The sequence below is a fragment of the Rhea americana genome, unplaced genomic scaffold (genome assembly GCF_003343005.1).
Source record: "Rhea americana isolate MKP2758 unplaced genomic scaffold, rheAme1 scaffold_51, whole genome shotgun sequence".
In the NCBI taxonomy this organism is placed as follows: domain Eukaryota; kingdom Metazoa; phylum Chordata; class Aves; order Rheiformes; family Rheidae; genus Rhea; species Rhea americana.
In genome coordinates this window covers 4,913,500-4,939,616 of record NW_028186657.1, presented here as the reverse complement: position 1 = coordinate 4,939,616, position 26,117 = coordinate 4,913,500, and the positions used below count along the sequence as shown (strand labels likewise).

The 26,117-nt window shown below is 41.3% G+C and overlaps 1 protein-coding gene across 1 annotated transcript in view; it reads left to right on the top strand.

Moving 5' to 3' along the window:
- EBF1 (EBF transcription factor 1) overlaps nucleotides 1-26,117 on the top strand; it is a 266,385-nt gene that overhangs the window by 139,346 nt on the left and 100,922 nt on the right. Inside the window, exon 7 of the mRNA XM_085317824.1 lies at nucleotides 25,202-25,283. Within this exon, the coding sequence (XP_085173950.1) occupies nucleotides 25,202-25,283 (82 nt within the window). The remainder of the gene's footprint in view (nucleotides 1-25,201; nucleotides 25,284-26,117) is intronic.

Here is a 26,117-nt window from a genome sequence, read left to right as displayed (position 1 = left end):
AATATCTTGATAGAAATACACAGGAAAGACCTTCCTTTGCTCTTTCATCTCTCTTGAGACAACCACTCTGCAGAGTAACCTAGAAACCAACTATTCCTCTTGGATGCAGCCACTTACAAAAACACCAGTTTCAGGATGGAACAAGATGATGCTTTGAATACTTTGGAGTTTTTTATCTAATAAACTTATACAAGATTTTAACCTATATTTAATTTCATTCTGTGAACTTGCAGGTTGTGGTGGGAATGAGTCTGTTACTTTACAAAAATAAGTGCAAATATTATATGATATCTGGTATGACATAGCTAGAGACACCCCCTGCTCCTGGCGGGTATATATTTTCCTTGTGGGTTCTTCCCTGCTATCTTAGATATCTGCATTAACTCCAAGGATGGGGTGGTCTGAGAGCTTGAAACAGAAAAGCCTGAAGTCTGTTCTTTTTTCTGTTATCAAGTTTCACTTGACCGTGCTATGCATCCCAGTTGCCAGCATGATTTCTGAGGAAGTTACAGATTTACCACAATATCTTGTACTCTTATCATGCCTTCAATAAGGTAATTTTGATACCCAAGAGCAATTTTTATTTTTTTACAGCATGTTATTTTTTAATTTTGATTTTGGATGAAAAGAAATTCCCAAATTTTAGGATTCTCCTTCAAACAAAAGTTTTGAATTTTGACCAATTTGGCCTTCAAAAAGGTCATAGCCTCTTAAGCGTATTCCTGATTGATAGGTAAATATTATACCCATTTTGCTGTTTGAGCATTGAAGGTAGAGTGAATTATCATCCAATTTCTGCATTTCACCAGTTTTAGAGCAGAGTAACTCCATATTTTGCACAGGATAATTCTTGATTTACAGGCTCAGGCTAAACCCCCCAGGGACCATATGGCACCCATGAGAGACTACTTTTACAGTGAATGCATTTTATAGTTTTGGTGCAAATAAATCTATGCCAGGCTGTGCTGCTCAGTAATTGCCTTGTGAGGCCCAGACCTTGACTGAGTTTGAAGCGTGTAAAAAGGAAGCTATGAGAGATGCCACCTACTCCAACTCCTCCTCTGCTTTCCAAACAAACACAGGGCACAAACACATTGTAAATAAAGATGACTTCAGACACAGCTCTTTTCATGGGTGAATGAGTTACATTGGGCATTTTACTGGCAAGCTAAACATTACTTGGATTCCAGATTTGAATACTTGATCTGTTAGCATTGCTGGATACTTTCTGCCTGTGTATTGATTTAAAGTCTCTGCTGCAAACAAGCAGCTAGCTCACTGCAAGGCAGCGCTTGTGTGCGATGCTGGTCGGCAGAGTTTGCTTTAGTCGAACACAGCAGGGATGGGGGCAATGTTCTGTCCTGTGCAGCTCCCGGTCGGCATTTGTGTGCCGTGTTTCAATCTGCCTAGCTGAAAGCATTATTTCAGTGCAAGCAATGGAAATTTGGAAATGCCTGTCCTCTGCTTACTGTAATAAAACACGGGCATTATCTAGCAGCGTGAGGAGGATTGTATTTACCTTCACTGGACTATGAAGTGCTTAGGGCCCTAATTCAAGAAAGCAGTTGAGCATTTAATGTAAATCCATCATTATTCTGCACATACCAAAGCATGTGTTAAACTTTGGCTTTAATGAGATTTGACCGAGTATGTGAATGTCTAGATGCTTTTAAGATCAGCTAATATCGTTAAGACATTTTAGCTGGACTTTTTGCACAGCATAAACACATGCTCAATATGGGATCATGGATGCTCTGCTAATAAGAAAGTTTTTTTTGCAGAAGAGTCTTTTGATTTTTGTTTTTCTGAAGTCTGTTGCAATTCATACTGCATATTTTTTCTTTTGGAAAGAGTGTACAAAGAATTGAATAATTTAGCTTATAATTTTATGAGGCAATATTATTTTTGAATGGTCAGCAGAATCCCTCTTAAGTTGTTTGGAAGCTTAAGCAGTTTAGAAAGTTCTTCCTTGGAGATAAATAAGCTGTCAATTCATGATGAAGAAAATCAAACTTTTACTGTTGATTTTGGCTGTGGTATTTGCAAAAGTATGAGAGAAATTTTTGCAGAGTTGTAGAGCACTCCATGTGTTAGCATTTAGCTTCCCAATGCCACATTGTGCCTCTGATAGCATTTCTAAAAGGTAAACAGAAATGTCAAAATAATGAAAATGRAAGATTATCCATTCAGGTTTTTTTTGAGTCAGAAATCAAACMTATATTGCAAATTAATAGAAAGCCAGATCAAGTTCCAAAACCTGCTTATGGCACCGATTGCCTGTTTTTTTTCCCCCTTCTTCTGAAGGCCYTTTTCAGACTTCACCAGATTTAGATTGTGAAATGTCTAAACAGAGGTTCTAAACAGAAACCTGGGAGGTATAGAAAATATGCCAAGAGCAAATTAGTTTACTTAGTTCATGACTTTAATACACCCTTGCAATTAGCAGAGTATTTCCTTTTGACTTGTGGTCTCAAGGTATGCGTTTCTGTTCATGATTTTTTTCACTGCCTTTAAATGAGAAAAAACAAACTCAACAATTGTGCTTTGCTATATCCATATGCAGCGGGAGTTTGATTATGTTAAAATTACTGTTTGACTGTTGATTCAGCACCTCAAAATGCATAGACAGGTCAGAGAAAAAGAATCAAGTTYGGAGGTGGTCACAGATAAAGCAGAAGTAGGTTATAAAACCCACCTGYGAACCCTCTTCCCCCAGCACACCGGGTTTCCATGTGCTCACGCGCTCAGTGATGGGTGTTTTTTTCGTTCTGCTGGAGAAAACATACCTATTTGCTGGGTGAGATTTTATACTCGCCGTGATAAAGGATGCTGAAAGGACCAACCCCTAGAGATGCTGCGTCTTTCCTACAGATGGCCCAAACCCTTCCAGCTCCCAGATGCTCTGCACCTCTGTGGTCTCCCCCCACTTTCTTGGGCTGCCTTCACTCTCGTGTCMGTGCCAGACCTTCTAGAAGCAGATTCATTTCAAACTAGATCTTCCAGGGCCGTCTGTACGCGCTTTTCTTCCCTCCCTGGAAAACAACTGCAACCCACCTCGAAACTGCCAAATTGGCACCCGCAATTGCGCTATCTTGACCCAGCATGACACAACCCCTCTCCCTCAGCTACCGAACCTGCCCGCAAACCCCCCGCAATGGCAGCTTGACCCTGGCTGACACAATTGCCCCTTGTGTTTGCCAAACCCACAAAATTATAGGGGTCACACAGGAAGAGGCAGCAAGACGGGCGAGTTCGTGCTCTCTGGGCCGTCTGTGACACTGTGACCCTATTCATGGGCACATCCTTCCAGGAGGACTCGGCAGCCTGTCTGCAATGCATCGGCTTAAATTGTAGCCTTAAAAGATCCTTTTTTTAGATGCAAATGAAAGACCCAATTAGAGTTGGGGGGAAAAAAAAGGGCAACAAAAGTATTAAGATTAGAAAGAAACATCTGAAGCTGCCTATTTAGCACAGTCATTTTTCTCTGTTTTCATTCTTAATCAATCTTTATTTCTCAAGCATGTCTGTAGACTGCCATGCACCCAAAAGCCATGGGGGTCAGATATACTTCACACACGTGAAATCTTCCAGCTATCGAAGGTCTGTTTATATTTGGCATGTAAGAGTTACCTGATGGTCGCTCAGGTTCCAGCTCCATTTCTTTTAGTAGCTGATGGTGTTTTAGCTGTGTATTTTAGTTTTCCCAGTCAGAGAATGGGAGAGATTATACATCCTCATTTCAAAGAGGTTAATCAAACAGTATTTGTAACACACATATTTAAAAAACATATTTATATAAACCTATATTTATACATATTATGGGTATACTCGTAGTGTGTGGATGTGCAAACGTATGCCTTTGTGTGTGTGTATGCGTAACGTGTATAAGTAATTTTCATGTTAGTGCACTACTAATTTACTTTTGTGCCACTGAACACTGTGTCCTGGCTTGGGAGTAGGGTTTGGGGATCCTCTGCTCCGGGTTGAATTTTGCCACAGGCCGTTGGCTGTGCGCTGTGGCAGGATGCAGCAGTGCGGTGCTCCTTACAGGGAGCCCTTTACTCCGGGCTTGCTAATACAGGGAAATTTACTGGCATAATTATACCAGTATAATTATGCTGGAGTAGTTATACTGCTGTAACTCCCATGTGAATGCTCTTGTGCTGCARTAATAGTGCCCATATGGGAAGTTATACCAGTGTGAACGATACTTGTATATCTCTACTGGTAAATATCTCCATATAGGCAGGTCCTTGCTTAGGGCCAGGCTTGGCAGACCARTGTACTGCACAGCGCTTGTAGGCCGTTATTTTGGAGCTTATAGTTTACTTTTGTCGACGATTTTTTGTGCTTTGGAAAAAGTTGTTTGGAATTTCTGCTAGAATCTTTGAAAAGAAATAAACATTTTCCCTCACGAGTAAAATGATTTTTTCCCTACATTTGCTTTATTTATTTTTTAATATCTTTTAATATATAAAAATACAGATGTAACTTCTGACTTCTGTGTTCAAGAAWTTTTTTTTAGATGTACTAAAGATCAGATGTAAGCCATGTCTGGAAGCAATACTTGGCCAACAGCTGAGAGTGTGTGTATGTGTGTGTGTTCATCTATCCATGATTCATTCTGAGGGCTGTTTTAGCCTTCATAAAATATTCATGCTGGTTGTGCATGGTTCTATAATTGCCATCTCAGGCCTTGAATTATTTATAGGTTGTACTGTTCACATAGTCTCATTTACTGATAGAGCAGATAACACTATACAAGAGGATCCCAAACACTCTAATGCCTGTTACTTTGCATTAAGTAGTGGAATTATATTACTGTAGGTGTAAAATGCTGGCCTTTTTCTCCTCTCTCTTTAATATATCATTTTTGTATTTATAATATGCTAATTGTTGAGGTGCTGTTAAGCCTCATAATTCCAGCCGAGTATTGCAGAAATCGAGATGCGGTTGAAATGATTTAGCTCTTGATCCCAAAATGATTGTTCTAAACCCAGCCCCGTGCTTTCCCCGCGGTTGTAACGCCAGGATAGTTCGTGGAAGTCATGTGTGAGCACACATGCGTACCTGAGCTCCTTTGTTTTACCCTATTGATCAGTTTGTGTATCTTAACTGCTAACAAACATCCAGCAGTCCAGATAATGCAGACGCTCACCAAGTGTATTTTCAAGTTCATTGTACTCAATTAAACACTGACCGTGAATTCATCATGAAAAGYGATAGCTCTTTTCCCTCAGCTTACCTTTTCATCTTTTCTGTGATTAATTCTATCACCTTTTCTGACCTACTTTCGATTTTATTTTTTTACTGAATCCATGGAATTGCATCTCTTCAGCCTGGAAATAAAATACACTTTGAGTTTTCTTCACCTGCTCAGATTTTAGTTTATTTACTTTCCAAACCAGGTGCTAGTTCTAAGTGAAAAATGCATCTGAGATAGACTTTGATTTTTTTAATCCTTTTGCTTTTCTAACTAACAGAAATAATTGCTGGAGTAGAAATTCYATCATAAACTGAGTCGTGAACATGGGCTAGAGTATTAGTTCATGCACTGGAATACCTTCCCTTCTTGTCCAAAAAACTTKTGTATGGCCTTGTGTAAGTCACTTCTTTTCCTTCCTTGTGAAAAGAGACTATTGGCATTTCCTTAACTCGCACAAGGGCTATATAGGGATTAAGTACATAAAGAATATAAATTGTGTCTCTGCTGTAAGACGCGGACATGTACCAAAGGCAGACTGATGAAGTGTTGTCAGTCCGTGGGGGCACGGCGATAGCACCGGATCATGCAAAACGCTTCGCAGTGGGTCTGTGGAAAYGCCAGTTCCCGCAGGCAGGTGGTAAGGAGAGCTGGTTGAAACCTTTGGTTTTGGTCAAGCTCCTGCAGTTCCTAGCCCAGGGGTTAGGAGGGTTGTTCCCCCAGCWGGGTTTTTGCTCTGGCTCTTGCTATCCGGGCACCAGGCCCTGAGGGCCACTTCCAGCCTTTGCTCCAGCTGAAGGGCTTGGGCAGCTCCTCTCCTCTGGTGCTGCGGGGATATTCCCCAGCAGTGGTTTCACCAGCTGAGCTTGGCAAGGGTCTGAGGCAAATGACGGCATCTCCTGCTGGCACTGGTCACCCACCATGCTCTTCTCCTTTCTTGGATCTCCAGAGGTCTGGGCGATTCCTGGTGTCCCAGTAGGGAGGAACCAGACTGGTGTGGTGCCCAGAGGACAACGGTGGCTTAGCAATGATTATGGGATGTGATAGCCTGTGCAGAGGGAGTGAGARAGCAGCAGGTAGCAGAGGAGATTTGAAAATAGCCTATCTCAAAGCGTAGGAAAGTATCGATGAAAGTGGTTCTGGGATGAAGCCACAAGAAACTGCCAGAAAAAAAAATAGAGGAAAAAGAAATGTTTCTGCAAAATAAACCATTTTGGTGAACAATAAATTCTTGAGAAAATATGTCTCTGCCTGAGCCCTTATTTTTCTTGATAATAAATCATTATAAAATAAACCTTGCGACACTCACCATTCTATACAATGGGCTGAATTGAAAAGAGCTGTGTTTTTTTCTGTACGATTTTGTGAGCCTTCTGGGTCCTTCAGAGAAGGAAACAATGTTATTGTCATGCAGATTTCTTTTCTTTCCTTTAAGATTTGAGAGATTCCATGAATCCCTTGCTACAGGGTAATTTGACTTTTTTTTAAGCTGTCTCCAGCAGAGCCAGTGTTACAGCTTTATTGCAAAGTCTCCACCTTTCTCATGGAGTTTTCCAAGTTTTCAGAGCTAACTATGACTGCTGTGGCATGTGTATGTTACTAAGCTTTCCCATTAGTCATTGAACTCACTTTTCGCTTTTTTTCCTGCCTGTTTAGAGCACAATGTGTGTAAGGAGAGAGAGAGAGARAAAAAAAAAAGCTTATGTTTTTCYTTATATCTCATGTATTTTGCAGTAGTACCTGGAGCCTTCAGTTAGGTCAGAGTTCTGTACAAATAGTATAGTGTTGCCCCACAGAACTTACCTCTGAATGGACTAGAGACGATAAATAAATGACAGGACACTGAAGAGGCRTTAAAAAAAAGGGATGGCTCACCTGCCGTACAGGTGAGCTGCTCAGACATTTCCTTTTCAGTCAGTAGCGTAGTCTTGACTTCTGCTTGCTTAGCTGTTATCACAGAGTTATCGGGAGGGAGGGTTTGCACCACACAGTTACCAAGAGAGATGGAGAAATTACAGTATTGCTTTTAGGGAAGAAACACACATTGTGATAGCCAATTATCAAATAAATCTTGTTTACTGAAATTGTTAAAATATTTAATATTTTGAGGGTCTTGTTTTTTCCCCCTCCCCCCCTCTCTCCCCATTTTCTCTGGTAAGAGGGATCTGTTTTGCTTGACTGGTATGTGGTCCTWGGTTTTCAAGATCTTTATTACCTTTAATACTGTGTAAACAGCAGGCTGCTGGGACACCAAGGCATCACTTAGCTTTAATTGGTCAACTAGCCTTTGCTGTTATGCGCCGCGYGCTGCTGCGCGGTGGCTGACCTCAGACTATGCTCTGAAATGGTTTCCTTCAGCAGTGGATATTGCCCAATTACATAGAGTGCAGTAGCAGTGATGCTCAAGCGTTTGAACAAAATTTTACCGTATCTATTAGTCTAGATGTATTAAGTACCAAAAAAACATACACAACCCAGAAAAACAAATTGGTAAGTACACTTCTTTCACTGATAGTACCTGCACTGAGTAATTTTCTTAGAGACATTTGAAGAAAAGGTATATGAAATCCTGAAGAGCTTCTCCCTTTTATATATCAGCAGTCTTTGAAAATATCTAAGTTTTTTTATGCCAACAGCACATGAGACAATCCTAGATATATGTGCGACACCTTTTAGAATGTGTCTTTGTCTTTATCTAYCCTTACAGTACCTGTGTGATAGGGATGTGTCATGATCGCTATTTTAAAGATGGGAAAAGAAGACACAGAGAGATTTAAAGCTAGATTTTTAAAGGTGTTTTGACTTCTGAAGATGCAGTAAAATGTGCAGTAGGACTTTCAAGAGGGCTTAATTGCATCTTTAGCAGCCTAAAAGCGACTTGACGGCTTACAAAGCATGGCAAGCAGAGATAGGAATCTAGGTCTTCTGTGTTCTGGTCTAGAGCTTTAACCATTAGATGGCCCTTCCAGGATGGACTGATTTTGGAAAATGAGTATGACTGTCTTTGCTCACTGCACTGTGTGCACTGCTGTTCAGTATTGCTGCTTCAATAGGACACTGAAGCACTGAGTCATGGCTGCTGATGCTAAGCAAAGAGCAAACCTTTGACAGTGGTTGAAACCTGAAGTGTTTTGAACTCTGTTAAMGTACATAAATTTTGGAGATACTATTTATAGAAAGTTTAAAATTTCCCATTCTATAGGAAAGTATTTTTCAAGGGGGTATTTGCACTACCTAGCCTTGGAGCAGAGTGGAAAAGCCCAAATCGGGAATCTGGCCACCCTCCACAGAAGCTATGGAAAGACAAACTTTTTCCAGAGACAATTCAGAGCACTCAGGCTGGGCACCTGCCCAGAACTGGCCTCTGGAGAAGCCCATCTCTGTCTGCGCTGTGAGGGGGGAAGCTTGGGAAAGGCTGCTGGCTCTGGGTAAGACATGAATTTAAATCTCAGTACTGTGATTTATTCTAAATTCAGTGCAATGGAACTGTGCAGGGCTGCCCAAATYGCAGCGATGCTGAAAGCGACTGCAGGGTCGCAGAGCAGATGGCTGTGGGGTTTGGGATAGACCTGGGCAGGAAACCTTTTTCCTGATCCAGAGGGCTTTCAAAAGTTTTTTGGTTTGAAACCAGGATGAAAAACTCACAAATCACAAAACGATTTGTAAGTGAACAGTCCAAAAAAGGGGAAAATTTGTAGATGCTTCATTTCAACCATTTYTATATCAACTTTTTAAATAGACTTCAAATTCTTTTTTAAAGTTTAATTAAAATTTCTAAGTAAGATTTGAATTTTACCAGGAAGGGATGCCTTTCATTTATAAACTATGTGAAGATGATGTTCTGAGACACTGGAGATTTTTTCTGAACATTGTTTTCGCATTGGCAGACCCTCAAACATGACTCTTTCCCACAAAAGTTTCTTTTTTACAGGCTATCATTTCCCAACACAGGCAAAAAAGTACCCAAAAAAATCACAGTCAGATCTATTGCTTCCAGACTGGCTTGGGCAAGTCACCAATGTACTCACAGTTCAGTTTAACTTTTCAAATTATTGAATGTATTTGAGTATCTTTAGTTTCATGAGAAATCTGTTGCTGTAATACAGRACACTTCATTGATGTAAAAGAGAACAAGAGTAAAACAGGCATTACCATCAGGAAAGCTTTGATACAAAACTAAACCTGGGGTCCTGGTCCATGATTGARTAAGGTTCAGCTTTTCTGGGGGTTAAGAGCTTAGCTTGCAGAGGTGCTTGCCTTGTCTGTCTTTGTCCACTGCTGCCAGACCAGTCRAGCTGCATTCAAGCTGCTTCTAGAGGAAACTTGCCCTCCTAGCCACAGTGTGCATTTGCAACATGCAGTTTTATTACTGACTATAGTACTTAATGCAGCCGTATGTAGATCCAGATGTCTTTCATCAATCCTGAAACTGCCACAGCTGTAACCAAAGTAACCAAAAAGACACAAGTATTTTCCCCTTTACTTCCCAATGCTTACTCTTCTTGCAGGAAGATAGGAAAAGACATCTTAAAAATTGTGTACAGGGAAATCACATGTATATTTTTTCWCTATATACTGTGTGCTTTTAAGATCTTGTGAATTATTCATACCTTTTAGAGAAAAATCAGTTTTGCTAAAGAAACTATTGGTGTCGTGCCAGTCATCTGCAGTTCAGCATCACATTTTGCAATACAGGCCTATAGTGTTTCATTTCTACTTCAGACTGTGGCTGGTTATGAAAGCACTGAGCATGGAAATATTACAAGTGTTCAGACTAATTTTAAATCTACCTTGGCCCCTCCTGTACGTAGTATTGTTCTGCTGAAGTTGGTTGGCTTAAACTAATGCGAGAGGAATTGTAACGTGTCACATACATACAGGAGACATACTTGTGGTAATCTTGCTGAAGAGTCACATATACATTCCTGTAGTACTGTATGGTGTATAGTATGCATATACATGCATGTATTAGTAGGTCTGATATAGGTTGTGAAATCTGACTGAATCRGAAATATTCTACATCAAAAGATATGAAATAAGCCTATGAAGGCATATGCAGGAACACATGCTCTGTATTATATACCATTTCCATATGCAGCATGCACGTATGTGTGAGCACATGTGTGCCCATGTGTTAACACGTGTCTATGTGTTGCTGTGGTCCCTGGTGTGTAGTTTATAGTTTGGAGAGAAATCATCCTCCATCATTCGTCATTGCCTCGCTGCAGCAATCCAGGCCAGCACATCATTTGTTAACGGCGACAAAGCCGCACTCATAAACGCCGACATGTTACATTAATTTATAGGCACTGAGTGACTTATTAAATGTGACGTGTGAAATATAACAGGGCCCGGTATGGATGATTAGGTTTTGGGCTTTGAATTGTTGACAAGGCAGGGGTAATGAATTGCGGGACACAAGCTAGTGTGTTTCCCCCTCATTAGTCAGTATTAGCTGCATTAATAGTAATAATTGGATATATTCATCATTTAAAATGTTTTAATAAATGTTTGGACAGCACCTGATCTAGGCTGTCAAATACGAGRCTGGATGGTTTGTGATGGGAGAAAAATTACGCCATTCCTTCTGTGGAGATTTGTACAGCCTAAGGGGTGCCATTTGCCAATGTCCTTTAAGAAGTAACTGTTGGAGATAGTTCGGAGAAAGACCCTGCAACAAGAGGGAATCCAGCCACTCGCACACGTAAAGAAGGCATTTTCATTTTATTCTGGGAATTCTTGATCTTGCAGTCACATCTCAGAGTTGGGGTCTGGACTGGGAATTTCTGATCAGGTGCCAACTTCAAATTAGAACTTCACAAAAAGTTTTGCATGTTTCCATCTGCGTTTGTGTCTCACTCTCTTACAAAGTCATGTCCAGCCACTGAATTAGGATGCAGGCTGAATGTTGCCCAGAGCTCAGGAACTTTCCAATTTGGGGTTTTGGCTTGGAGTCATCAGTACTTTGAACTATTAACATGTTTAAAATTCCAGAAAAATTTCTGCCTGAACATCTTAAAAATATGATCCTCTCTGGGATGATGGCAAGACATTTCTGTAGGTGTTTTGTCAGCTCCACTTTCCTTCTTGATTGCCATATTCCAAACGCATTATTGCCTGTGAGTCAATATAAAACTTTCTCTAATTAAAGTTTTATGTCATTATTGTGTGATCTTTAGATATAAAAAATAACGTAAAGCTGTTATAAAGGAGTGCAGGCTGTATTCTGCTCTTACTTTAAAAGAGAAATATAGAAATGTAGATGAACAGCAGAATCATTCCTTCTTAGTGACTTGAACAGAGATCAAGACCATGTCCATTTGCAAAGAAGGTACATCAGTTTGAACCTTGTGACACCTCTCTTGCCTGTAACCAGTAGTGTAATGAAACTTTTTTAAAAAATAACCTTCAGAATGTACACATATGGAGTTATGGGCACTGCATCACTAGACTGTCAATTTTTATTTAAAAAGAAGAGTCCTCTAAGGAAAAGTGCAGCTTCTGTAGGAAGCAGTGTTTGGTGACTCAGTAGGAGGTATGCTTCCCTTTTAGACACTACTGAAGAGGTGTCACACTGGGGAGTACTCTGTTGCTGGAGGTGCTGTCTTTCAGGAGAGACACAAAGTCAAGCGTCTGACCACCCGTAGTCATAACAAGTCCCAAGACACTTGCGGCAAGGATAAAAGTTTTCTCCTCAGTGTCCTTGCTAGCTACTTGTACTGAATATCAGGAATCTTTTAGACGAAGGGATCTTCATGCTAAATGCAGTAAGCTGAGCCCATCTAGATTTTTATTTATGAACTTACTTGGTGAAAGAAGTTGGTGGAGGGCTTGGAAGGTGACAAGGTTAGGACTGGCTGTGGTTAGTTAAAGCTGCAGCTCCAGGAGGGCAGATAAACCTCATTACAGAAGCAGGAATGGTGCAACTGTTCGGCACTTGTAGACGTCATTTAGCATGGTACAAGRACGTTCTGAGATTAGAAACTTTGTCATTCAGTTGTATTCTGAACAAGTCATACCTTCTAGCTTGCAGTTATATTATTTCTTTTAGCAGACAACAAAGTCATACACCTTGTTTAGATAATGTATTTAACTGTATTTTTCTTCTTGTTTTGAATCAAGCACTGAGTGTTATTTTGTCAGAGTTGTCTATTAGTTGGGGCTTATTGTTGACAAGTTGATGTGAAAGTTTTAACACATGTATCTGCTGATAGGTTTTGTTATTGGCACTGTACAGTATTTCTTCAGATTCTATCTTAATTTTTATTTAGAGAGTAAGCCAGTATTTAAAACCTGATATTATATGCTGAGCAAATGAGATTCATTAAGCCTTTTGGGTGGATGGCTGTGTTTTTATTTCCCTTATTAGTTAACTCTGGGCCTGGAGTCTCAGCTCACCAGAGAAGATGAAAATTCATGTTTTCTCTGTATTTTTATTAATATCTCTGAGATCAGAGCCTGATCTTTGTCATCTGGGTTCACATTGTTTTGCCAGTATCTTAAAGCATTTCAGCCTTTCCTATAGTGATATGCATGCATTGTAGAAAGGATAACATATTTTAACATCTAAGTTAATTATTATGCAATTAGGTCTTAATAAATAAGCCTTTAGTGGGACTTTGTGAGAACTGCAGGATTCAACAAAGAAAGAGTTATCAATATTCAGTAGGCATGTAGCATTCCTGATGATTTTGAGCTATTGTCTAGTTAGAAAGATTTTGGATGAGATTTGTTGCTTGTGTTTACATTAATGGGGAATTAATTTTTTCCAGGGAAGTTCTAGAGGGGGCTAGGTGTAAATTTTTGCTGATCCTCCTTACTCTTTGCCAGTTGCCAGCACAACTGTTCTCCGAGGAAGAACAATTAAAAAAAGARCCCTGTTAAGTTGAAAGCACTTTCTAGTCCATGGATTAATTGTAACTTCTATTGTTATGATATAGCTGAACAAGAATTCCAACCTTTCTTCCCTGACTGTCAGGCGAGGTTGCTGCTTTGTTTATCTTAGCCCTGCTTGTTCCCATCACTGACACTGCTTGTCCTCATTGTTCTATAATGACACCAAAAAATAATAATTATGCAGTACTTATGTAGGACTTTGTAAACCCCTGTGCTCTGTATTTTATGGATACAAACCCTAKGGATCATGGGTATCAACCCTCGTTTCGTGTAGAATGGCATCCKATCAACATAGTCAGTCATCCAGTAACACAGGATAGATCTCAACTCTTGACTGCCTTTTAACTCGCAGAAGATGTCWGTCCCTTCTATTAGAGGCCATCTACTTTTCCAAAGACACCAGTGCACATTGTTCCCTGCTTCCTTGTGTGAAGGTATCTGATGCTGTGCTCGTGTCCTTACAACATAGGTATCTAGTGCCCATGTCCTTACAGTATCTTGGGTCAACTGAAATGTATGCTAAATATACCATTTCTCATAATTCCACCCAATGAAATACATAGTGACAGGAGCATAATATATTTTATTACAGCCAACACATGTCTTCACTCCAGCTATAACTTGTCATCATCATCCTGATCTTAATTCCACTCCAGTTTAGGACATTTGGTTTTGCCCTTCAACTTGGGTACCCTAACTAGACGACTGGCTTCAAGGGCAGACAGCAATATTTTTGTTAGCTGCATCATCTTTCCGTATGGGCACAAAATTTAACTGTGTAGCTACTATGCTTTTCCATATCTGTGTGACACAGAAGAGTGCATCATAGAAGAGTGCATCAGCAAAATTAATCTTCCTACATGTTCAAGGCCCATTGCTTTATGAAAAGCTCTGATGTACTTAACACAAAACTTGTGATATAAGCAGATTTGGTTTGAGTCTATGTGTCTGCTGCAGAGGTCATTACCTCTAACATTAATTAAACTCTCCCAGTGTCATGTTAAAGGTACTGCACACGTGCAGTATTTACTGATGACATCTCCAGCATCAGATCTAGTGTAATCCTCTTCACCATCACATCAAAAACTCTCTTTGCCTCTCTCTCTCTCTCTCTCTCTCTCTCTTCCTCTCCCAAGGGTAACTTGCAATGCATTCTACAATGTCTGGGTTGCTTGTACGTACATACAGAAAAAATCTGCTGAGTTTTATAACTAGAGCCAGTTCAGCATCCCCTTGAAACACCAGTGGAGTATCTTCTCTTGTTGAACCGCCACACGCACAGCTCAAACAACGTGCCTCCGCCTCTCCACAAAACAGCTTTTTGCTTCCTTCCAGCACTCAAAATAGCAGCTATACTCCGGATCCCATCATCATTGCCAGAGCTCCCTGCTGCAGAGGAAGTGAGGGCTTTATTCTCTCGAATATCGTGAAACAATGGGAACCTCTGAATGGAATGTCCAGCTTGTAGGCAAGAGCCGCGGGCTCTTGTTCTGCAACATTTTTATGTTTAATGTTTTCTTGTATAAATACCTAGGCATGTGCATATGTCATATATATTTGCATTTTATACTGGCCAGCTAGTTCTAGACACATCATTCCTTTAAGATACTTCTTTCAACTTGATTTTTCAAAATAGAATCAAAAAAAAGTAATACCCCAAAATCACATCTCCGAGCAGATTCTCTCTCACATTGTCCTTCTTCACCTACTRTAATTGGGATTCCAGTTTATCCCTGCTTTTGATGAAGCAAACCAGCATAGGAGAGATGATTCCACTGATTCCATTCAAATCAATTGCTCTTTTCAATGGGATCAGTGTTTCTCTTTGGGTACAACTTATAACCTAATTTATCTGTATCAATAAATACGCATTTTAAAATACATCATGGGCTTTTTTTAGAGCTGAGATGTCTTTTGCCTTAAGATACCAGATTTTTTACCCCCCTCATAAGGCTTTTCCTTGCTGTTACTTTATTTGAAACAAATTCTTCATTTGCTTTTTGAAGTAGGAATTGTCTGCAGAGGGGATGCARTCAATCCTTCACCATATTGACACCTGACAGATATTTCTACCTAAATCTTCCAATGGGTTGGGTGAGATAAGTTCTACTCATCTTCACAGCAGGACCSTGAGAACTGGAGATTTACCGTTTCGGTTCTGAATTGACCATGGCTATTCCAGTTCTGCTGAGGATTTAGTAAAGCTAAAGCTGAGCCTGAGGTGGCATGCCAGAGGTTAATCCCGAGGCCCTGGCATGGCTCTCAGGCTGGTAATGACACTGAAGCAGTGGAACAGCTGAAGCTCAGAGCCCTTTGGCTTATGTAGAGGCAGCATGTTGTGGGCAAGTGCAATGACAGTGATGTCAGTGTTATGTCAAGCAGCTTTTGCTTGTGGAGGAGGCATGTAACTGGGAGGCACAGGGCATGAGCTGGGTGTGACCGCAGTGAACTAGAACTGAAAATGCAGAAGCTTGCTAGGAGCAGTTAGAAACCATTATGAAAATTGAAAGCCATTATTTTTTGTCTAAAAAATGAAAAAGAGGGCAAAGACAATATCCAAGTAAGTCTTTAATTTTTTTTCATGCAACTCCTCTGATAGAAAGCAAAAAAACTCTTATATTCTCTCCTTACACTTCTATCTGGAGAGGAAGGTAGCTTCTAATTCTAAGAGACTGCCATGCCTTTTAATTTCCTCTTCAGGCTTAGCTACCTTCTTAATTGCATCACTGTTGGCCAAAGAATGTGAGAGCTCATTGACAGATTGTGCTACCCGTTGTGAAAGTGTCCAGTTAAAAAGTAGAGATGAAGTTTGTTTGCTCAATTTTGCTTGATTGTAACCAAAGCTATTTCAGTTATACACTTCAGCATGTGCACTCAGTTTCTGTTAAATTTCCCTGGGACTGAAGATTCCTTGGATTATATATTGTTAATGATTTTGAGACATGAATGAACTCAGTATTCACTTTCTTCATTTCTCATGTGCTTTTGATTCAGTATTGGCATATGCTAAGGGTTTGTTGTAAAAAAGAGGTCTAGACAACACCTTTYTTCTTCCTTCCTCTCTCTTCAGGCCATCAGTCCCATGCCTAAACATGATCAAAGATCATTTCCATGTCAGTCTGAGCAGACTTCCTGGCTTTTTTTTAACACTATGCTACTTCCACTTAAAAGCAAAAAAAAAAAAAAGCATGACCAAAAAAGAAAAAAAAAATCAGAGCAAGTTTTGAGCCAGGTGTTGGGAGGGAATATGGTTATAACACAGAGTCTACAACTAACCTAACCAGTCAAGGATGCATCCTGACTGATATGCCACTTTGTGCAGAAACTTTTCYCTGTGCTTTAGAGGCTCAAACCTTGGCCAGAGAGGATACATACACCCACATCCGTTAATGGGTTTTGCAGGTTCTGATGATAACATGGTATGCATGCAGGTGTCAACTTATCTAAGGAATCATTAAGTATTGTATGTGCAGGCAGACTGCACACGATTTTGCATGCAAGCTCTTCACATGCTGAAGAGCATCTGTCTGACTGATTCAAAGAAAGGTGGGGAAAAGAAGGGAAGTATATGTTCCCCACACATTAAATATTTACAATATGAAGGTTTCTAACTTTCTCAATGTGTTGATGAAAGAAGCATGTTATCAACATGCTTACCTCAGGGTGACAAGTTTTAAGGTCCTTTATCTGTTAGAACAGAAAGAGCTTCAGATGGTTGGATTAACACTCCTCTGCAGCATATTATAACCCTGATACTGCTGATACTTTTCTGCAATCAAGCTAAAGTTACAGTAGTTTACCTTGAAGTAGCAGGCAATTGAATACTGATATCGTATTACAATAACAGTAATGCTGTTATCTGTCATCACTTACACTGAACAGAGGTTCTTTTAGCAAAAGTATGGCTCTGGGAGGGCTGCTAATTCAATGGCATTGTGTGAACTATGACAGACCGCAGAGCTGTTTCAAATTTTTTCCAGTGACTGAGTCTAGCATCTTCAGTAAAAATTAAAAATAGTTAACCCACTTTTATATCCTCCTATCTGAGGGGTCAGATAGGGGTGAAATGGGGAAAAGGTAAAAGGAAAAGTAATGAAACTGAGACAACTTGATCGAATACTGGGTCTTGTACTAAACAAATACAGATAAATTCCGTTGATTATGTGACTTTTCCCTGTGCTGGTCTGGCAATAAAGTACTCGAACGCTGGAAAGTCTGTCACAATTTCAGCGAAAGCCCTGGCCCATCAGCTCGTAAAGAACAAGCTGTGATTTGAAGCATGAAAAAAAATAAGCAGGCGGCTGAGGAGGCCTCTGTGCTTTGCAAGCCAACACCTGCAGCTGGGCACGGCCGCAGCGGGGGGTGCGTCCAGGTATCTTACCGCTAGCTGCCCTGAACCACACGTGCCGTGTACACGCTGCGCCCAGATGGCACGCGCTCTTCCGAGCTTTTTGCACGCTAGCAGGCTAGCTGCGGTATGAATTTAATAACGGTTTTGGATAACGAAGCTTGGGTGCGCGTAGGAAGATATAAGAAAATTCGGATTTACATTATTTTAGGAAAAAATAAGGATTGAGGCCAAAATTAAATTACAGAAAACTGAGCGCTCAAGCCTGCCTCTGGACTGTTTCTAATTCTGTTCTGTGATGTTATTTTTTTGGTGGTGTTATCTCTTCCTAGTCTTATTAAAAATCTGCGAGAAGAAACCAAAGCAGTCTCTCTGGGAGTTTAGCTCGCTCATGAGAGGAAATGCCAAACACTCTTTCCCAAAGTAGTCTAAATTTCTCTGATGCATGATAACTCAGTATCGGAGAGCTAGAGAAGTCCAAAAGATGCGTGATGAAAAATTGATGAAAACTGTGCGGATCACACGGACCACACTTGAAACATTTGGTGAAGTGAGCAACGAGTAATTTAGGGCTGCTTTGGGGCAGTCCTGCCTTCTGATTTGATGATTGCGTGGGTACTCCCTCAGCTTTTTGCTGTGCTGAATTAAATATTTGCTGTATCGATGACAGCAAGTGCTGGCTATGCTGGCTCCAGGAGTCAGAARAAGTTCACAAAAATAATGTAGACTATTCTGTTTTTATTACTGTGATGTTACTTGAAGAATCTCAGTTAATAGGTAGAGYCTGACTGAGCCTTATTCTCTGTGTCACATTGCCTTTCTTGGATCTTTTCTGCAGTTAAAAGGATGATGTCTATTTTCTGGTAAAACAAATAATTTTCTGGGGTTTTGGTTTTGGTTTTGGCTGACTTTTATTTTATTTTATTTTATTTTCAGTGAACTGTTTAGCGTGCTGTAAATACTAAAAACAGGTCTGATTCTGTTTCCATTTTAAATCAGTRAGACCACTAAATGCAGTGAGAGCCGGTTTGGGATTTTTTTGTCTTAATTAGGATGTTTGACAACTCAAGAAGGTTATGTTTAGAAGAGAGTTAGATGGCTGTATCTGGTGTTTAATTTCTCTTCTGTAGAATAAATTTCCTGTTGTAAAAATGCCACAAAAGGTAGCTACTGCTGTTTATTGACTAAAGAGCCAAGTAAAATCCAGCTGTGAACAYGTGGGTAATAGGAGGTTTTCTCCATGCCTATATTTGATTTCCATGCACAGCCTCATGCTGGTAAATATCAGTGTAAGTCTCAATTTTTCTTTTGTGAATAGGGTATCTGACATGACCKATTAGTTGTACACAGAAAGGTCTGTGAGGAAAACAAAACAAAACAAAACAGTATAACAATAGACTTGTTAATAAACAGGAATCTTCATACTTTAAATAATAGAGATTTTTTTCCCCTCCTTTTTCTGCAGTTATCAGTAAAYTGGGCTGGACTCAGATTTTCTGTAGTGTAGGAAATTCCATTATCTTGATAATTTTTCTGTGACAAACAGAATGAAAAAAAAATGCTGCTTTTAAATAAAGTTTTAAAATGCTTGCATGTTCAAAACATTACACTTAGAGAAAAAAATAAATGTTTTATTTAGTTCAATTTTTAAAAATGTTAGGGGTCTTCTCGTGTAAAATAGGAGTTTTGATTGGAAGAGTCATCTTGAAAGGGGAAGAAAGGTACTGTGTCTTTCTGAAGTTTCTAAAGGGACGTTTCTACATTCCAATTACTTGATTTTCAAAATAAAATTGCATCAAGCACCACGCTTTCTCTCTGTTTTGACTTTAGTATCAAATTGCTAATTAGGCGTGGTTATCAGCAGATGTGGTGGGAGTTGCTAATTGAGAGGAGAGGACAGAAAAACCCARGGAAGCAAATAAAGGGAGCCCACCACAACCTTGCTTTGGCTTCAGTGTGTCTTGACATGATGAGTTCCCCCCCAGAAGTAAAATACCCGGCAGTTATTGTTTTTGACAGTGGTGTCTGTAGCRTCCCCCTTCCCCTCGAGGCCCCCGCGCTGGGAGGGCCCCCGGGGAGGAGGTGGCCCGACTGCGGAGCTGGGTCCGCCTGGTGYGGACGGACGTGAGTAGCAAGTAGCACCTTTGTACCGTGTTCGTGCAGACTGCTTGCGCGTTGAGATTTACGCACGTWTTTAGCGTGCCGCTGAACTGGTGCGTCGTACGGAAGGGCTGGGCAGCTCTTTTATCTGATGGGCAGTTGCTAATTATTGCCCGTGTGTTTTTGTTTCTACTGATTTTGCAAACCYGTGCATGCCTCTGTGTTTCATAGCCTCTCACCTGGTGGACTGAAGCTGCCCTCCGCTATCAAATGCTTTTATACCTCAGAAAAGGTGGGTTTTGTTGGTTTTGTTTGCCCTAGACAGTTTTAAGCTGTATAACCAGTGTTCACTTACTGGGTAACCACTGGTCTGGCTGACCTTGGCAGCACTACAGCTGTCATATTTTCACATGGATGAACTGTTCTTGAACAACTTCTCCAATGTATTGGGAACAAACAAGCTTTTCTTCAGCATCAGGAATGCAGCAGGTCTTCTCTTTCCAACTATTTTTTTTCGCCTTCCACAGACATATTTATTGTGGCAATAGCAAGAAAATCCCACTGCTAACCCTTCACGTTTGAGTTCCTTTAAGTTTCCTTCAGGGTAGTGACAGAAGAGAAGATGCTGTTCAGGACTTGCCTTCTTTAACTTAACTCTTTCTTTGTTATAGTAAATGTGGGTACTAATGTGTGGTGGCAAGAAAAATGGGGGGCCAAAACCTTTTACATCCTTAGTGCTAGCGCTTCTGTTCTGGTTGTTACTTATTTAATTTGAACCACTGTGGTAGTTAGCAGTGACCCTGAGCAGGATGCTGTTGGGTGGGTATGGCACAAGCATGCCCAGGCCCCAAGGAGTTTGCTGTGTGATGGAAAAGATCATTGGGGTAAATGGTGGGGAGTATTTTATAAAGGTGGAGGGAACTCCAGCTGGTAGCATGCTCACTAGATCCTTCAAAAGGGAAATTGTGTGTCAGGAAAGAGCCAGAAGCTATGAGGGGGCAGGTGTAGCGAATTACAAGCAGCAACCTGGAAAGTCATTGTGTAAAACGAAGGCTGGGCAGCAGGAGCACTCAGGGAGCTCAGACTGGGTGGGGGAAACAGCCCCTTGCTAGCGCAGGGAAGAGAGCCCAGCCCTGCTGGTGCCAACACCTTTTGGAGCATGTCATGGTTTTGTTAGGAAAAACTCTTCAAGGGGGAATCTTCTACCAATATGTGATGAAAGGAGAGAAGCCTCCCAGATGAGCCAGTAACTTGTCTGCAGAAGTTTCCACCTGGAATGCAGAAGACAAAAGCTCAAGTTAGTTTTGTGTCTGGTTCAGACTGGAGGTCTGTATTTATCCAGAGGTCATATTTCTACATCACTTGTTGCAGTTCCTTAAGACATTTGTAGTAGTACAGTACCATGGCAATGGATTAACTGCTCAAAGACTTACTTCCTTGAGTAATTTTTACTGCCTGTGCTGAGCTGTGTTCTACTACAGCTACATATCATCTGAAATTAGCTCTGTTTTTCTCCACTAACTGCAGTCCCATACACTGTAATGATGTCTATATTGGATAAGGGGTGAGGCATGAGATTTAAYAGCAGTGTAAGTCAATAAATCCAGGTGCTTTCTAAAAGTTTGCCTGATGAGACTGTTCCAGGACCTGAGCTGACTCATGTGGAGCTGGCTTGGGTTATTCTGCACCAAGCACATCAGTGCTGCTCCTTCCAGGGTTAATCCATAAAGCACCAGCTCAGGTAGCTCCTGTGTTTAGGTGAGTTGCCAAGTTACAGAGACACAAAATATTCTGTGGTTGTTGCTTTGCATCATGAAAAACCATGTGAGCTTTTGGTGATTTTGGATGCAAAACAGGAATGCAGTCTTTGCCCTAAAACTTGCTTGTGTGGGTGAGGGGGATTGTTTGTGGCCCAGCTTCATCCCTGGTGCTGCTTGCGAGGTGGCAGGGCCTGCAGAGCGGCGGCAGGGCTGGAGCTGGTGGTGGTGCCCAGCCAGCGGCACGTGCTGTTCTGCCGGGCTTCCAGAGGGCACTCTCGCCTTAATGCCAAAAGCTGAGTTCAGTTACACTGTATTTCATTTATTGGCTGTAGGAAGGGAGTCAGAAGATACCTTTTGTTTGATTTGTGTGGAAAAGAAAGTTTTARTGGTAGGTGTGAGTATAATTGATGCCCGAAGCTTGTGCACCAGAGGAGCCGGTGTTTAGCAGTTACATAACTTTGGAGAGAATAAAAATTGAAGATTTTATTGATGCTCCTGTGTTCTGCACATTTTTTTTTTTTTCATCTTGGGAATGCATTGCAGACCCTGGTGGTTAGTATTAATGCTATATATCCTCTGCGGTTAGTATTAATGCAGTAGATTCCTGCCAAATAGGGATAAAGTTAGAACTGAAAAAATAACCTGGTCTGGAGAAGYTAGACACAAGCAGGGCTGCAAGTTATGCTTACAAAGGGCACACTTCTGTTTGTGTTTCTCCTGGACTCATCCTGTCCATCTCAATCTGAAATATTTGCAGAGTGAAGTGTTGCTAATGACCAGGGCTGCCAGAATTGGACTCAAGGTGGAGAATGCACCTGAACTAGCAGTTAAAAGGAGGAACTGAGCGAGTGAGCTGAACGCCGTGAATTAAGCTATTCCGCTCACGCCATGTCCTCCTCCATACATGTCTGCTCTCCTGCCAAATGTTAGCTGGTGTGTTTTGTGCCAGCTCAGGAGCCATTCAGCACCTTCTTACATGAGTGTGGGACAATATTCACGTAGCCAGGGAATCAGACCCTGATGTGTTCCAAAACAAAGTGCAGCCTGTGTTTTGTTTTGTCTTTCAGTGGAATAAAAATACAGTGCTTGGCAGAACGTGTTCTATAAACTGATGACTTTTTTTTTTTTAATTTAAGATAAGCAAACTTGGCTGTATAAGCTTGGTGTTGCAAACGTTCTTCTGAAAATATTGTGGATTTTTTTTTCAGTTAATTTTTCTGGAGTTGAATGCATTCRAAGGAATTTTTATTTTCCTACTTGCCTGTTTATTTTGGGATAGGTTTAAATAGATGAGCTTCACTTATTCTGCAGTTCACTTGGATGAAACTTCTGCAGAATTCAAGGGACATAGCAAAAWGCGCAATTTGAAACTTTGGATTAGGGTTTGCAGACCCTAAAAGACAGCTCCTGCGTTTTGTATTGATTTTCCGAGCCTTTGAGCTGACATCAGCTTATTAAACAGGCAGACAACATAGCTTGGGAGGGAAATGAAGGCACAGYGTTTCAGCAGAGGGCTTCGCAAGGAGCTTCCCGTGTATTTTGGGGGCCCCTGAGTGGACTTGCCGATCCATGTGGCCCAGTGTCTGGATGTGCAGCGCAAAGCTACAGCGCGAAGGTGTTTTCTGCGTTTGCATGTTTGACGCTGCCTTTGAGCACAGATATTTTTAACTATTACGTCTCTCTCCTTCGGCTCCGGGTAGCGTGTTCCTTGGGGGAAGCGCAAGCTGCGGCGGTCAGCTGCYGCGCTCGGGAAAGCTCGGAAGAATTCCCCAGCAAAGCCCCGGGGCAGCGCAGCCTTCTCCCTGAAGAATAAGTGGTTCTGAGAGACTTTGCCACATAAGGGCCTGTCGGAGGCTCAAGGCACCAGCTGACAGGGATGTCTTTGCCTCCCAACAGATGGCCGGGCTTTTGATTTCAGCAAGCACTCTTGCGCGGAGGGGTGGTCTCAGGATTCTGCCAGCATTTCGCATGACAGGGCCAGCTTAGGGCAAGAGGGATCTGATGTCCATGCCCTTCATAGCTCACGAGCTAAATGACGAGCTGTTGACAGGAAAGCCATCATCTGAAGTGTAAGATCCTGAACTCTCCTCGCTTTTCGTTTTTCTTTGGCGGAATTAATGCCCTATTCGCTTGTCTCTCAAAATCCTTTCTGGCACAAGTACAAACCTTCGCCTGGTGGCAAGCAGTTGTCTGGATTCAAGATGCCAAGATTTGTGCTGACAGCTCCTTCTACACAATCTGAGTCAGGCTGTCACAGCTGGCCATTAGAGGCTTAAAAAGACACACACGTACAACAAATAGCACCAACTTTCAGTTACTGAATATCAGAACCTACTTGATGAGCAAATGTAATGGCTTACACCACCTTTATTTTAGCATAAACAAACCCAGCCTCTCCGATCCCTTGTTCGAGTTTGGTGGCGGCTGTTTATTTTATGTTGCTTGCTTCCTCTTATACAGGAAGATGGGACTAGAAGGGACTTCTGGGGTCGTGAGATCCAGCCCTTGATAATCACAGGCCTCACATCTTGTAATCTCCCTCATTACCTTACTTTTCTTTAATGAAAGCAGCCCCTTGTAGTTTTGACTTATCCTTGCAGCAGTTTGCCTAGTATGACTTTCTTGGCATGGAGGAACAAGCAGAAGCACCCGGACTTGCTTCTTTGAGAGGCAGCATCCCWACTAGAGCAGGGCAAAGACTGCTACTCATCAAAAAGAGGTTTTCTGAAGCTGTTTACCCTACAACTTTGCCTTTCCTGCTGGCAACATGTGCAGATTCAGCTGATGCAGCATTCAGTTGGGGTGTTAAAGATGGATGCTTATAAAAGTTAACCTTCCAAGTTCAGGCAAAACAGGATCAAGCAATCCCCTCCCCTCTTCTTGTATATGGAGACAGATCAGACTAGCGCCTGCTTAGTCAGTTGATGGTTATTGCAAATATAATGCTGCTCTGTCTGGTGCCGCTCGGTTTTAAACTTGCTGTAGGATTAAATTTTGCACAACTGAGCTTTAGTAGACCTTAGTCTGTAGTTTATTTTGGACAAAAGGTTGATAAACTTTGGCTCTCAAGGAGGAAGCCTGGAATCTGAGACCCACTGTTATTCATTGACTTGTCTTTATGAGTTTACAGTCCACTGGTGCATAACACTGAAAGAAATATTTTTTCAGTGAAATGTTTGATTTTTAATTTGGCTTTGTAAAATGCAATGTCTTCTCTTAGAGATATATGTCAGGGTCATATAGCTCCTTCAGTGAACTGTGCATGGTCAGGAAATAGACTGCATTTAAAATATTTCATTTTTCCGTGAAGTTAGGCTTTTAACCAACTCCTTCTTTCAGAGTTTTTGGTCTTCCACTAACCACAGTTTGAGCATTAATTTTATGCTCAAATTGGGTTTAATTGTGGAAGGGAGATTTCAACTGTATGGAACATTTTCAGTATTTTTGTATTAAATCAAAATTTGCACAGTACAGTGAACTTGTAAAATAAAACCCCACTTATACCTAAGGGAATTCTTTTGGCTAGCATTCTTCCGTGCTCTTTTTGTGTGCTCCTTCTGCTGAGAAATACGCGTCTCCTACTTCCTTGATGCTATGGATGGCACTGTGAGGCTGGCCTCTTGAAGTGATACAGGGACTGACTTTGCAAACTTTAACGGCTCTGATGCAACAGATCCATTAAGTTCCTGCTTAAAGCTTTAGGACGTGCTTAAAAGTTTTGTTGGGTTGGGGCTGTATGAGCTCTGCACCCAGTACGGATGGTCAGTGGGATAATTTGTCTGAGTTAGGATTACTAATGTAAATAAGGCTGTGTTGGACCAAATGCACAGATGTTACATGGTACTACTACGGACTGTTTATAAGATGTTAATGACCCTTTCTCTTTTTCCACAGGTTCTTCTTGAAATTTTTTCTCAAATGTAACCAAAATTGCCTAAAAAATGCAGGAAACCCGCGAGACATGCGCCGATTTCAGGTCAGTCAGTCACATTTCCTCCTTTCAAAATAATCAGCTGTTAGGGACAGAAGTAGTTTGACCCAAACTAGCCTCGCAATTCACTGCAAGATGCTAAAAACCTAAGGTCACGGAATAATGTCTGTGGGCTTCTTGTCCCAGCAGAATTGGCAGGAAGTATTTGGATTTTCTTGCTCTGGAGAAGAAAACTCACTAATGCCATCTCCACAGGATGTAAAAACATGAGAAGGAAAAACCAAAATGACCTTACGGTTGTTTGAGGTTAAGGGGCTACCCTGCTCCGAGATGCTCGGTTCTGCCCGAGGAAGTCTCTGCCTGCACGTAAACGTGCCAAACCAAGCGAGCACGGTGCCTGTTGGAAGGGGCAGAGGAGGGTATAAGGACAATCCAGGAACAAAACGAGGCTCGTGACTCTGCTTGCACCATGGCGTTCTCCACTTTGAGAGTTATTTCTGTGCAGCACTAAGAACTCATAAGCCTGCATCAGTGTGGTGAAGGTCCATCCCTGTARTCAGCAGTTTTATTAAAACAAACAAACAAAAAACCCTACCACTGGGTATATCTTTCTTGGGGTGTTTTGGACTAGTGTTTCTCTGCTGTGGTATAAATACAGTTTCAGGTAGCCACATATATTTCTTATGCTATGTCTAAGTATGCCCATGACCACTTTGGGGATTAAGAGGACCAGCATCCCTTGGGAATATGGTCTGCACTGGCCTTCTCCAGTGCTGGAAGCAGGCTGGTGCTGTGGCAATGGTGAGAAATAGTTACTCCAAGCCCCTCTGTTGGAGACGTGGCAGTTTGACTCTGCCAGTGATCTTACCTGAGTATGGA